This window comes from Emydura macquarii, unplaced genomic scaffold (genome assembly GCF_026122565.2).
Source record: "Emydura macquarii macquarii isolate MOO-44397 ecotype Brisbane River unplaced genomic scaffold, CSIRO-AGI_Emac_v2 contig_295, whole genome shotgun sequence".
Lineage (NCBI taxonomy): Eukaryota > Metazoa > Chordata > Testudines > Chelidae > Emydura > Emydura macquarii.
Genome location: NW_027130432.1, coordinates 12,516,288 through 12,528,531, shown reverse-complemented (window position 1 = coordinate 12,528,531; position 12,244 = coordinate 12,516,288). Strand labels below are relative to the sequence as shown.

Below are 12,244 nucleotides of genomic sequence, written 5' to 3'. Positions count from 1 at the left end.
TGGACAAAAGCCTCTAGTGTGTTTGAATTTGGTTTAGAAACATCAAAGGTGTGTTTGGAAATCATGTACCATTTGTTAACAGTAGATTATTTGACAACTCGGAGTTTCTGTTACACGCACAAGGGGGAGGCCATGTGTGCTGAAATAAACTTTGTGCATCTCTCTCTCTCTCTAAGGACTTTTGCCTTGTTGTATCTGGGCACCTTCCATGTAAATAGATTACCAACAGCAAAGTACCGCAGGAGATTTCATTGAGCCTCTGGCTTGTTTTCCTTTTTTGGGTTCTCAAAAGCTCTGCTTGGGATAGGGTCTTCTGTTGGGTGTGCCAGGGAAGTAGGCAGCAGTTGATGCAAGGAATGCCTTTGGTTATGATGGTAAAGTTTAAGGTTTATTTCACTTGAATATGCACGTCTCTAGTATCTTTTCTCAGAGGATCTCAAAGTGCTTTACAACCAATAATGAATTAAGCCCACGGCAGAACCTCTGCAGCAAACGTAACCTAAATTTGGTGCCCAGGCCCCTTGCATTTCTCTGGCCTGGAAATTCTGGAGCAGATTCAGGCAAAATAAAAATGATTTTTAAAAAATGTTTAAAATGGGGGATTTATTGAATTAAATAGAAGCCTGAATAACACAGGCCCTCTAGCGTCTCTTCTGGCGTGGAGTTTGATAGTGGAGTCTATTTAATTTATCCCGTCCTCACCATTTCACTTTTAACAGGCTGTAGAACTTTGTATTGAAAATAAAGAGCTGGAGCATAGGAGTTGTCACAGGGTAAAGAGAGCCTGAGACAATGTGTGATGTGTGTGTTGGGGGAGGGGAAGCATTTGGTATTGTGGTGTTGGCCATTTCTGCTAAAAAGTTTGGCAGTGAAATAGTTAACATGTAAAGAGTCATCGATATGTTCCAGCATCAACACCCCTGGGAGACTAATGGGAGTAGCTCATACCTCCCTGGGCTATTGGCTAAGGCTCTTTGCAAATTCCCAGGCATCACTGCATCGCTCACACTTGGGTCACAGTTTGGAAGGCTTTCTGCACAACCAAATAAAATGAAAGCTGAGACGCTGGTGCCAGTTCTGCAGGAAACTCCATAGCCAAGGATGTACGAGGACACAAGATGCCTCACAACATAACCACTTGCACATCTCACGGACGTCCTGCTGAGCCATCTCCCAGTGGTTTATTTCAGTATGTTATCCCGTGGAAGCTTGAGGCGTTTTACTTCCAGTAAATGCCCTTGTTTGGCCAATTACATCCTTAGCATAACTCTCCTGGAGCATCCCAGGGATGCATTTCTCCTAGTTCAAGAGGTGATGATGCTACAGTCCTTAACCTGAATGCTCTCAGCACTCGCTTACTGAAGAACACAGTGATTTTTTAACCACTTGGTATCTTTGGCAGGACCCAGCTCCAAGCAACTGAGCAAGGCCCATCCCTGCCCCTGGAGGGAACTACTCATTCCTGCCCCTCGCAACAGCTGAGACCTTAGACTTCACAAAGGGCAGGTGGAAGAAGGTGCATATGATAACAAAAGCAGCTGCATGCTCTCAACTCCAGTGGAAGCCAAAGGGGGATGAAGGCATTCACCTTTTGCATGCTGGAGCTCAAAGTCTGCCAGGAGAAAAGGGAACAGTCAAGTCACAGTCTGAGCCATTTAGTCAATTGTCTCCTGTAGCAGAACGCGCTGGAAGGTGAGCCCTGATTTAGCCAGCATTTTGCTCTGCACATCAGACACCCACTCTGCTACTCTAGTGTAAATGCAGAACATCTCCATCGCCTTCATGGACATCACTATTACTGTGAGTGGTAGAGCTGGAAGGAAACCCATCAGACACGTGCTTCTGTCTCACCTGCAAGAACCCTGGGCTGGAAGGCATGTCTGCTCTGCCAAGCTCACCCTCACAAAGAGCAGAGCAATCAGACGGGGGGGAGGGAGGGGGAAAGTGTCTTCGCCCTCCTGGCGCCAGGGAGTGGCCCTTGTAACTAAGCAGTTCTTTCTCCAGCTGGAGCAGGCAGCAGTAAGGAGGCTGGTGCACAGAGATGGAAGTACATAAAGGAGCCAGGTTCACTGTCCCTCCCTTACAATCCAGGAGTTTAGGGAGGTGGTGGACTCTCCATCGTTAGAGGTTTTTAAGCTGTGGCTTGACAAAGCCCTGGCTGGGATGATTTAGCTGAGGTTAGTCCTGGTTAGTCCTGCTTTGAGCAGGGGGTGGGACTAGGTGACCTCCTGAGATCCCTTCCAACCCTCATCTTCTATGATTGGCTAGCAGGGAAAGAAATCATTGTTAGCCAAATGGAAAACGGATGAGCTGGGAGACTAGGGAGGGGAGACGCCCCACCCCTGTAAGGCTAGGAAAGGCTGCACTGGCTTAAGAGTATTTGAAAGGGTCCCTGCACTAACTCTGGTGAGGGAAATGCTTATTGCACACAGAGCCAAGCCTGATTTCAGTCTGATCCTGCAAGGTGTCAAGTGCTTCCTGTGAACAAGGTCACAGAGTTTAAGGCTGGAAGGGACCATCTAGTCTGACCTCCTGCAATTCACAGGCCACCAACCCTTACACACTAAGCAAGACAGGGCCTTGCTGAGATCCTGATCACTGTGAAGCAAGCCCCCCCCCGCATCTCAGTGATCACCCTGAAAGCCCTCCCCATTGACCTCGCAGTACAACTCCCATCATGGCCTCCAACAACGGAGCAGACCGTCGTTGTCATTCCTCACGTCCCATCTGCACTGCAAGTGCTACTGGGTGTTTGCCGCCCTCAGCTGACATGACCTTGTGATAACTGCATTTGTGCTTGTGCACCATCCCTGCCGCCTAACCGTGTTTGTGTCAGTGAAACCTGGGCAGCTGGAGGGGAGGGGAGACATGCACACCGACAGGCACCAGCAATCTGTGGAGCAATGACCTCTGGGACTTTCTACCGCACAGAGAGCTGGGAGAAGAGAGGAGTGGCCAATCCATTTACAGAGGCAGTTAGCGAGTCCTGCCTGCATTGTGTAAACAGTACATAAAGGCACTCCATGCTGGCTTCGGCCTCTGACCAGGGGCTACCCGTGGTTACCAACTGAGCATTAACTCATTTCTGGTGGGGACAAACCGTGAGTAAAGCTGACCAGGGGTACATTTGCTTCGGAGCCTAAATCTCCCTCAAAGCCAGCAGGTCATGGGCTGCTAAGTGTCTAAGACACTTTGCAAATGAGACACAGGGAATGTTACCCCCTGTAGCTAACGGGTTACAAACAGGGCCAAATAGATGAGGGGGAAATGGCCATGAAGTCAAAGCCTAGGAGAGGGGGACAGGTGATCCGGACAGAATTCCCAGCTCAGCAACTCACTCAGTGGGAAACATTGGGCAAGTTACTTCATCCAACCTCAGTTTCCCCATGTGTGGGATTGTGGGTGATGATACTCACCCATGAAAGCAGAGAAGTAGGGTGACCAGACAGCAAGTATGAAAAAATCAGGATTGGGGGTAATAGGTGCCTGTATAAGACAAAGCCCCAAATATTGGGACTGTCCCTATAGAATTGGGACATCTGGTCTACCCTATTGGACAGGGGTTTAGTCTTATATTATTGTTTATAAAGCACATTGAGATTTGACAATAGCAGACCACAGAGATGAAAGAAGTATTTCCTCCCAACCCCAGAGCAGTCACGGTTGAGCACTGCCCTCCTTCCATCCCACCTTCCTGATCACAGGGAACCTATTAACGACACCCACCCTACAGCATCAGCAATGAAGTTGTGCATCACTGTGCAAGCCACTCACATGGACAGAGAGCCACACGCTGAGCATGGGTCAATGCCGCCATATCCCAGGGCCACCGTAACACCCCCTCACAAGGGTGGAATAAAGAGCTCATTTCACCAAGGCTTTTAAAAATTACTACTACATTGTGTATGGGGGGAGACGGGTGGGGCAGTGTTCCTAATAATCATGAATAGTGACAGACCGCAATCTCTCATGACGTCACTGTTTGGGCACAGTTGGCAAATACTCTTCCTGATACCTGGATTATTTTAGGGAGGAAAGAGGGCTGAACTGTTTCCTGCTGAAGGTAGCTGGAAGTATAAATGCACACTTAAGGTGAAATGCAGACCCCAAAGGAGTCACCATTTCCATTGATCCCCAAGATCTTACCCTTAAATTCCATGGACCGTACAGAAGTAACTCGGTGCAAGGCTGTACATGCAGACGTGATCTTTGACAGTACCACGCTCTCGAGACAGCCAGGTTACTGGCTTGGAAGAAAATTAATGTCTGCGAGAACAGTAAAGACTTCAGTCTGTACGAAAACACAGCCGCAGGGACCAGAGGCAGAAATAGAAGGTTTTATTTTGATATATATATATTTAATACAATTTTTTAAACAGTGAATTTCATCTTCTGGCCCCAACAAACCCACTCAGGGAGTCCATTAAGAATTTTCAGAATAAAATATTGCAGGTAAGAAGCTGATAAACATAAAGGGCTTCTTAGCAAGCTTTTAAATGGCAATGAAGCCGCTGTGACACTCGTCTCTCAGTGCCACTTTGGCCACTGATATCACCCCCCTGCTGATACTGCATTAGAGAGAGGAACCACAGAGGGGCTGATTCTCAGAAGCGCTCAATAGCCACAATTTCCTCTGAAGTCAATAGGAGCTGCAGGTACTCAGCAATTCTGAGAGTCTGGTCTAGAATATACCAGGAAACCAGCTTTATGGCAACCAGAAAACTGGGTTTGATACTAAACAAAAGCCTCAGGTTTTTCTGGCAGACAAATATGCAATGATGGATACTGGGCAGCACTTGAATGCCCTGTCCAGAATGTCCGAGAGGCAGACGCACCTGTCCAGGGCAAGAAAGTACAGGATCTCTTTGGGAGCTGAAGTTCAGTTCACCGGCCAGGGCTGTCATTACAGAATCCAGTTAGCTTTATTCCTTTGAAAGTGGAGTTAGTGCTGGTGCAAGGTGCCCCCTTCCCTGGACACCGATGTTCTTGGCTTGCCCAAATTAAGCGAAACAGCAGCAGGTAATTCTGGAGGTGGGTATGACCAGAGCCCCATATTGCTAGCCAGTTCAGCTGTAAAGACAGGGAGTGGGAAAGCCAACACTGCCCTCTTCTGGGCATTTGGCAGTATGACAAACCTATTTAAGATAAAAACCTGTCCTGTGTCTTTTAAAATTCTCTTAAAAATGTGTGTGCTGCTGCTCTTCTCCTCCCCAAAGTCTCTCTGTGGATCAGTTTTAATTGAACACTTTCCACTAGTCCCAAATTGGAGTTAGACTGGTTAGCACTGAAAGTCAAGGGCCTTCTTCCTCTTTGCCAGATTTAATCCCACCTGGACTTGGAGTGAGGATTTGATGTTCAGTTTCTTGAGTGTGGCAATAAAAGCATTAGGGAGGAGCAGCCTCAAGAGTGGACTTGTCCCCAGTCAACTGTAGGCAGAGAGATTCTTTGACTGTCCTAAGAGAGAAGGATCTAACTCGGCACATCTGGATCTTGCTGTTAATAGCTAAGGACTCAGAGCTCTGTAGGGTAACTATGCTCTAGACTCCCTTACAGTAATGCAGTGCAATTTCCAGCTCTGACACACTCTTCCCTTAGCAATCTCCCTCCCACAAACGTCCTCACTAGAAGGTGACTATGGCTTAAAACATCAGCACATCTGGCAACCAAGCCTAGAACTGTCTGTGCTGATAGCAGCCTACACAACACAATAACCTAACAGCATCCATCAAGAAATACACATGTACTCACACATCTATGGCCAGCGACTTAAAACGAAAGCGGCCTGTCTTGAGGCGACAAACGTCCCTAGGCTGAGGAGCTGAGAACAACTCCTCGGCATGTGGGTGAAACTCCAAACTGTCCAGCAGCTAGCGGAGACATCAGAGCAGCCGGAGTGCATGGCTTCCCATCTCCTACCTCAAGGGGAAGGAGAAGAACTTGTTTCCAGATTTGCAGCGGATCTGCTCCCACTGGAACCGCAGGAGGTGTGCAGAGTCCTCAAACCCATCCACAATCTCCTGAAAAACACACCCAGAGCCCATAAGGGAAGCATCAGTGTGTGCGAGCCCAGGAGGCTGCCAGAGGATCAGGTCAGTCACTCACGGCACACAGACCATGGCTCACATAATGAAGAGATGCAGAGAAAAGGCACTGTTAGCAGCTGGAGGTCCTCAGACTTCCCAGGTGGCTCTGCCACAGGGAAACCACCTTAGAGAAACAAAATTTAACTCAAACTCCCACCTAAAGGTTCTCTTCCCTCATCTCTCCAAAGTTACAATTCAGTCACCTGAAGGCTACCAGCAGAAGACACATGGCAGGGAAGTTACCTGAATCCTTCCTCATCCCTGGAGACACCTGACTGGGGTGTTACTTGCATTCCTCGCCCACCCCCTCCATCCTCATCTCAGGAGACAGCTGCATGGGGAGTTACCTGAAGCTCCTGGAGACACTGCCCTTCCAGCTTGTTAGTCAGGTCTCCCACACACCAGGCCAGGCTGATATGGAACGATGGGTTCTGTACAGAGAGAGACAGAAGCTCAGACTGAGCGATGGAACAGCAACTCGGTGCAAGGATGCAAAGTCTGAGACCTGGTGAAACTCAGCCCTGCAGGGTCCCACCACCCGGGATCTCAGAGCCCGTTACAAACCTGAATGCGTGGAGCTCCACAACACTCTGTGAAACAGTAAGCATAGTTATCTCTACTTGACAAATGGGGACTCAACAGGATTCAGTGTCAGAAATGGGATCAGAGACCATGAATCTTGGCTCCCAGTCTGCCTGCCTCTGATATCAATAGCAAAGGCTGCCTTTCCCTGCCTAGCTGCTCTCAGCTTTTCAAGATGTGTTCAGAATGTGCGGAGAAATAACTCCGACACAGATACAAGTCTCTGTTGAGAAGTGGTTTGAGATCTCTGCGCCAGAAGCAAGCTCCCTACTCAGCCCATAGACTCAGAGATTCAGGGTTTATTTTAAATAAACTCTCTAAATCTGTAAGTGAATTTAGGCAGCAGTGAATGATGTCAGACTGGCAGCTCAGGGGACTGTCCACAGAATGGGCACCGTCAGTGCCAGCTTCCTGCACAATGTGCCTCAAATCTGACTGGGCTCGGACTCGCCGTGGCCCATTCAACCCTAGGCCATTCTTCTGCCAACAAGATTTGGGGGTGGTTTCTGTGACGTGGACTCCTGTCCCCTAGGAACTGGGCTCAGACCCAGGAAACGCATTTCACAGAAGGGCTATTGGACGGTAACGATTTAAAATCACCACAGGCCTGGGCTGGATGTGATCTCAGAGGGAAAGGCTTCTGCTAGCCCCATTCTCATTTGGCAATAGCGACCTCCAATCCAGGCATTACCGTCAGTCAGTAACCATAGGCCTTGATCCAGTCAGCCCCTGACTGCCAGGAAATGTCCCGCGCAGGACTGTAGTGCTACCGCAGGCAGTAATGAACAACCAGCATGGCCACCAATGGGAAAGCAGGATAAATGAGTGACAGGGAGCAGACAAATCAGGCTCTCCCGTAGAAGGGGTGGCAGTGGAGAGAAGACAGGTGAGTTCACACTGTGGTACTTTTCCCCACTCCCTTTTATTTGCTGCTTCTGAAGCTCAAGCTCCTGACTTGTTCCCCTGCCTCCATATTAAGCCAGAGGAGCAGCTAAGAGTTCTGGCCTCACCTTTAGGGTTTGGACAGGCAGAGAAGAGGGAGAGGACAAAAGACAAGCCATTACCTTGTAGAACGTAGGGAGATCGAACTCCTCCATAACTTTATCCACCTCTGAGACCAGCTCCAGCAGCTGAGCATGCCCACACGAGACCTCCAAGCCCACAAAGGTCCTGAGCACAGACAGGGAGAAAGATTGAGTGCAGGAAGAGCAGTGTTAATACCCTACCTGGGAGTGCCCTATGAATTTGGGCAGGTTGCTAAGGCAACCAAGTCCCCATCCTTTCCCAGGGTCATATAAGAAAAAGAAAAAAAAAAGTAGTGCAACTCTTCTAAACTCCATCTGCTCCATCCACTCATGACACCAACACAAGCTGGCACTTACAGTGGAGTCAGCACCTTTTCATAGTTTGACTGTCCTTTCTCATGTGCTTTGTTCCGCAGTAAAATAGTTAACCAGCTGGACATTTTAAATCAGCATTGTTAGGCTTCAGAGTTCACCCCCCCAGCAATGACTGGACAGTGTTTGCTTCTGTCAGGACTATTGTTTCAGGCTGTCTCCAGTCTCAAGCAGACGTCACTGTACTGGTTACACTAAAGTCACCTTAGCAGCTAAAAAGGCTAGAGACTTAATTATTTCCTTCAATGAAAGCTGAGGTTGTGCAGTGCAAGGTGAAATCACCAGGGAAAGGTACCAGCTCAATGAGCTGCCATGAACTGACCCAGTCAGATAACTGCATTTGTCAATATATTTTGGGCTGCCTGCGGCTGCAGCCCAAGATCAAAATCTACCCACCCAGGAGCATCCCTGGGAATGACGAGGGGACCGGGAGGACGGCTATGAAAACCTACAGCAGCAGATTTTTGGGACAAAGGGATATGATGTCACACAGCTGCCAAGCTGCTTGGCATTGATCCAGGGGTCCGTGCGCAGCATGAGTCAGTCCCCATCCATCCCTCCTCATGCCAGCTTTCCCCTCCTCCCCAGTGCTCTCAAAGGCAAGGCTGTGGTGCCACCCACTCACCTGGTTTTGTGCTGGTTGGTATAAACCTTAACCTGGCTGGCCGTACAGAAGAACCTGAAATGGGGAAAGAAGCAAATTCAATTAGGGAAAGAAACAAAGGAGGAGATGTGAGGTGCCCACCCTTAAGCTACTGCAGCAGGGCTTCCCTCTTGCTGGCCAAGCGCATGGGCAAAGATCTGTTTCTATCAAGGGTGAATCAGTCCAAACTGAATCTCGCCAGGGGCTGGATCAGTCCATTACCCCCCTTGGCTTCCACGCTGCTGTGCACTTCCTGAGCCCACCTCCCAAAATAGCACGAGGTTGTGCCTGGGAAGTCTCCAAGCCAGCTGTAAGCACTGAAATCACGAGAAAGCTTTTGTAAGAGATTTACAACACAACACTGTCATTGCTCCTCAACCCAGCGCCCCCTGCCTTGCAGCACGGCTGCTGGGCCACTGGCCTGCTCGCCAGATTAATCTGGTGCCAGTTTCTGCACCCACTGAAGCCCAAGGAAAAACTCCCACTGATTTCCATAGGGCAGGATCTAGCCCCGTGCGTTGGGGTCTCAAGAGCAGACAGTGGATTAACTGGGATCCACAGCACGTCAGGGGGAATCGCGAGGACCCAGAGCAGGCCGGGAGGTTAAGAATGGATGGAGTGACCCAAGGACAGAGGGACAGGGGGAGTGCTGCTCCTACCTGTAGAAGGAGGCTATGCGTTCCTTGAGGGACTGCACCAAGGGGTTTATCCAGTGGTAGCGCAGCACTACGCTCTGCGAGAGGCTGATATGGAACTCCTCCACGGCAGTGAGTGACACCGCATGCCTGCGGGCGTGGGAAACGAGGAGCTCCAGCAGCTCCAGCAATTCCTCCTGGATTTCACCTACCACGGAAAAGAGCAGCAGGAATAGAGCTTGATTCTCTCCACCCCCACATGGCACCTGGCCCAGCGCTGAAGGGCTGAGCCGTCTGTCCAATGAGGAACTAGAAATCAGGGGCAACCCTTGGATCCCAGTACATGTTACACACGTTAAGGAAGCCTCTCACAGCCCTGTGAAAATGGGGACCATTGTTATTCTTTTTCCCTAGGAGGAAACTAAGGCACAGATTTGGGAATAAATCTGGGATTCCCAATTCCCAGTTTGCTGATCTAACCTCTACCCAGGCACTGTCTCCTTGCAGAGATCTCTTTCCTTATTTTAGAAAGGTAACAAGCACCAATTAGGCATCATTTAGTAGCTATTGCCAAGCTGCAGATCCTGTAGAATGCACATCAAATGGGAACTTGGACGGGGATGGATGGACAGACTCAAACAAACACAAACACACAAACTTCCCTTTTGACTCCTTTGGTCTAATGGAGGTCTCTCTCTTACATGCTCTGTTTGAATGGAGAGAAAGTCAGGATGTGCCAGATCTGTCTAACAGGCAAGTGTGTTTATGGACCATACCATTGGAAAGCATTTGGCGTTGGAGAGAGACGTCTGAGCCCATATTGGGGAACGGGAGCAAAGAGTCTCACTAGGGGCTAGGCTCTCGGTCTGTTTGCAGAGACAAGTGTTCGCAAGATTTGCTCCGTGGGTGACACATGAGGATCCACACATCAGGACCCTCGGTCCCCCACCCCTCCCCACTGCTTCCAAGCTGGGGACATGGAGGGTCCCCTTGCAGGGGTCTCTGTCGCTCATCTGTTCCTGCCAACATCAGCCCCACACCGGTAGAGAGAGCTCCTCTGTCCACAGCTCTCACTTCTTCCCCTGCTCCAGCATTCACAGTCCCCAGACTGGGCAAACAGAGGAGACAGGGCTGAAGTTACCTACAGGGCATGTAGATGTACGTTGCCCAGTTGCCCCGCTCATGGGGGAAGTTGCGCACTCGTCCGCCATGCTTGGAGCTGTCATCCGTGACCTCCTCTTCCTGGTCTCTGAACATGTTTAACACACTGTCCGGCACAGGAAGGCGAGGAAGCGGCATGCTGCAGGAAAGTTGGGGGAGGAGAGAGGAGAAGAGGAAATTAACATGCGTGGTCACTCCCAGAGAGAGAGGTGTCCTCGGCTAGGTGCACCACAGACAACTGCTTGTCATTTGCACAGCCGCGCTCTACACTCCTCCAAAGCCAGCCAGCGAGGAGAGCTTCTATACAGGGTTCTGGACTCAGGGAAGGTTCCCCCTCTCACTGCAAGGACCTCTATTTCTAGCGGTTAGTCCTGGGTTCCTGTCCTGTGCAATCAGTGCTACCAGTTTTTACCCTCCCCCTTACCCTCCCTTTATGAAACCTAAAGCTCTGACTTCATTCAGAAGCCCAGTTGCTCACCTCCCACTCTATCCATTGCCAATAGTATTTGGGGTTTGGCAGAGGACAGATAATCCCAGACAGCCCAGTTGCAGGTGTGGAAAAGGGAAGAGGTAATAAACCCCTATAACCAACTCTTATCTCCTCCTTAACAGAGGGGATAACAGCTTTGCACTCACTCCTTTCCAGAAGACACTTTCATGATGCTGTATTTCAAACACTTGAATGAGGGAGAACATTTCCATCACCAGATGCAACATCAGGAAGAGATGCCCAAACTTTGGCTGCCACTGACAAACCAGAAAGTGACACACGCCCAGCCCCGCATTCAGTCCTACATTTCACAGTCACTGAACATTTTGCTGGCCCAAACGTTGGCCACTCAAACCTACTCACTGATATTGAAAAGCCACTACACAATCCAGCACAGTTGGCAGGCCGCCTAGCAGAGAGCCAGAAACAAAATAGCCAGGGGCGTTACAGGCCAGGGCTGGGGTGTATTTGTGTTAAGGGGGAGTCCAGGCCTAGATTAGGAGGTACTGCAGGTCAGGACTGAAGGGCACTGGCAGATCTTCCAAAACGGATTAAACTAAACCGCACAAAGATGCTCTTAGTGCAGAATAAGAGCGTCCGCAGGGGGAGCTAAGCAGAATAACTATCACACTTTAAAATCACACCCTAGCTTATTTCACAAGCCCTTACATCTGCCAGCGCTCCGATCCAGACCTGCAGCACCGCCGGACAGAGGCCTGGCCTGGGCTATTACCCCGTGCAGACAAGCCTTAAGTAGGGTCTCAGGGCAGCACCCCACGAGGGCCCTCGGCAGAGCCGCGTCAGGCCCCTGAAACTTCAGTTCCAAGCAAAAACGACGAGAAAAACCAACCACGGAAACGAAACGTCCCCGGCCCGCCCCCCTCGTCGCCGCACAGACCGCACCGGGCTCTGGCTCCACCGGGCCCCAAACCCACCTGGTCCGGCCGGGGGTCACCGCCTCCCCTCCCGAGAAGCCGCCGGCCCCCCCAGCAGATTCATCCTCCGAGCTGCTGCTGCTGCTGTAGCCCACCAGCGCCGCCGCCCCGCTCATGGGGTCCGGGGGCCGGCACAGGATCTGCCCCCCAGCGCCCGCCACCCTCCCTCGGCTTCCTCCGTCCACCCCTGCCCTGCCCTGCAGCGCCTCCGAGTCCGAGTCCGAGTCCGAGTCCTCCGTGCTGCCGCGTTTACAGTCCCCGGCTCTCGCGCTCCGGGCTCTCTCGGTTCCAGCTCGGGGAGGGGAGGTGGCGCCGGCC

At 50.6% G+C, this 12,244-nt stretch overlaps 1 protein-coding gene across 1 annotated transcript; it reads right to left on the bottom strand.

The window, feature by feature from the left end:
* Positions 1-4,316: 4,316 nt before the first annotated feature.
* Positions 4,317-12,142, bottom strand: USB1 (U6 snRNA biogenesis phosphodiesterase 1). The gene is made up of 7 exons (XM_067552525.1): positions 11,927-12,142; positions 10,486-10,640; positions 9,365-9,548; positions 8,688-8,741; positions 7,730-7,835; positions 6,431-6,514; positions 4,317-6,017 (listed from the first exon to the last, which is right to left on the bottom strand). The coding sequence occupies exons 1-7, from the start codon at positions 12,040-12,042 to the stop codon at positions 5,913-5,915; spliced, it is 804 nt and encodes a 267-aa protein (XP_067408626.1). The 5' UTR covers positions 12,043-12,142; the 3' UTR covers positions 4,317-5,912.
* Positions 12,143-12,244: the final 102 nt, after the last annotated feature.

Bases quoted from the DNA above. Each gene is read 5' to 3' on its own strand.
- USB1 (XM_067552525.1), bottom strand. From the start codon at position 12,042: ATGAGCGGGGCGGCGGCGCTGGTGGGCTACAGCAGCAGCAGCAGCTCG. The intron at 9,549-10,485 runs GTAGGTAACTTC...TTTCCGTGGTAG, and splicing joins AACGTACATCTACATGCCCT to GTGAAATCCAGGAGGAATTG. The intron at 6,018-6,430 runs GTAACTCCCCAT...TGTGTTTTTCAG, and splicing joins AGTGTCTCCAGGAGCTTCAG to GAGATTGTGGATGGGTTTGA.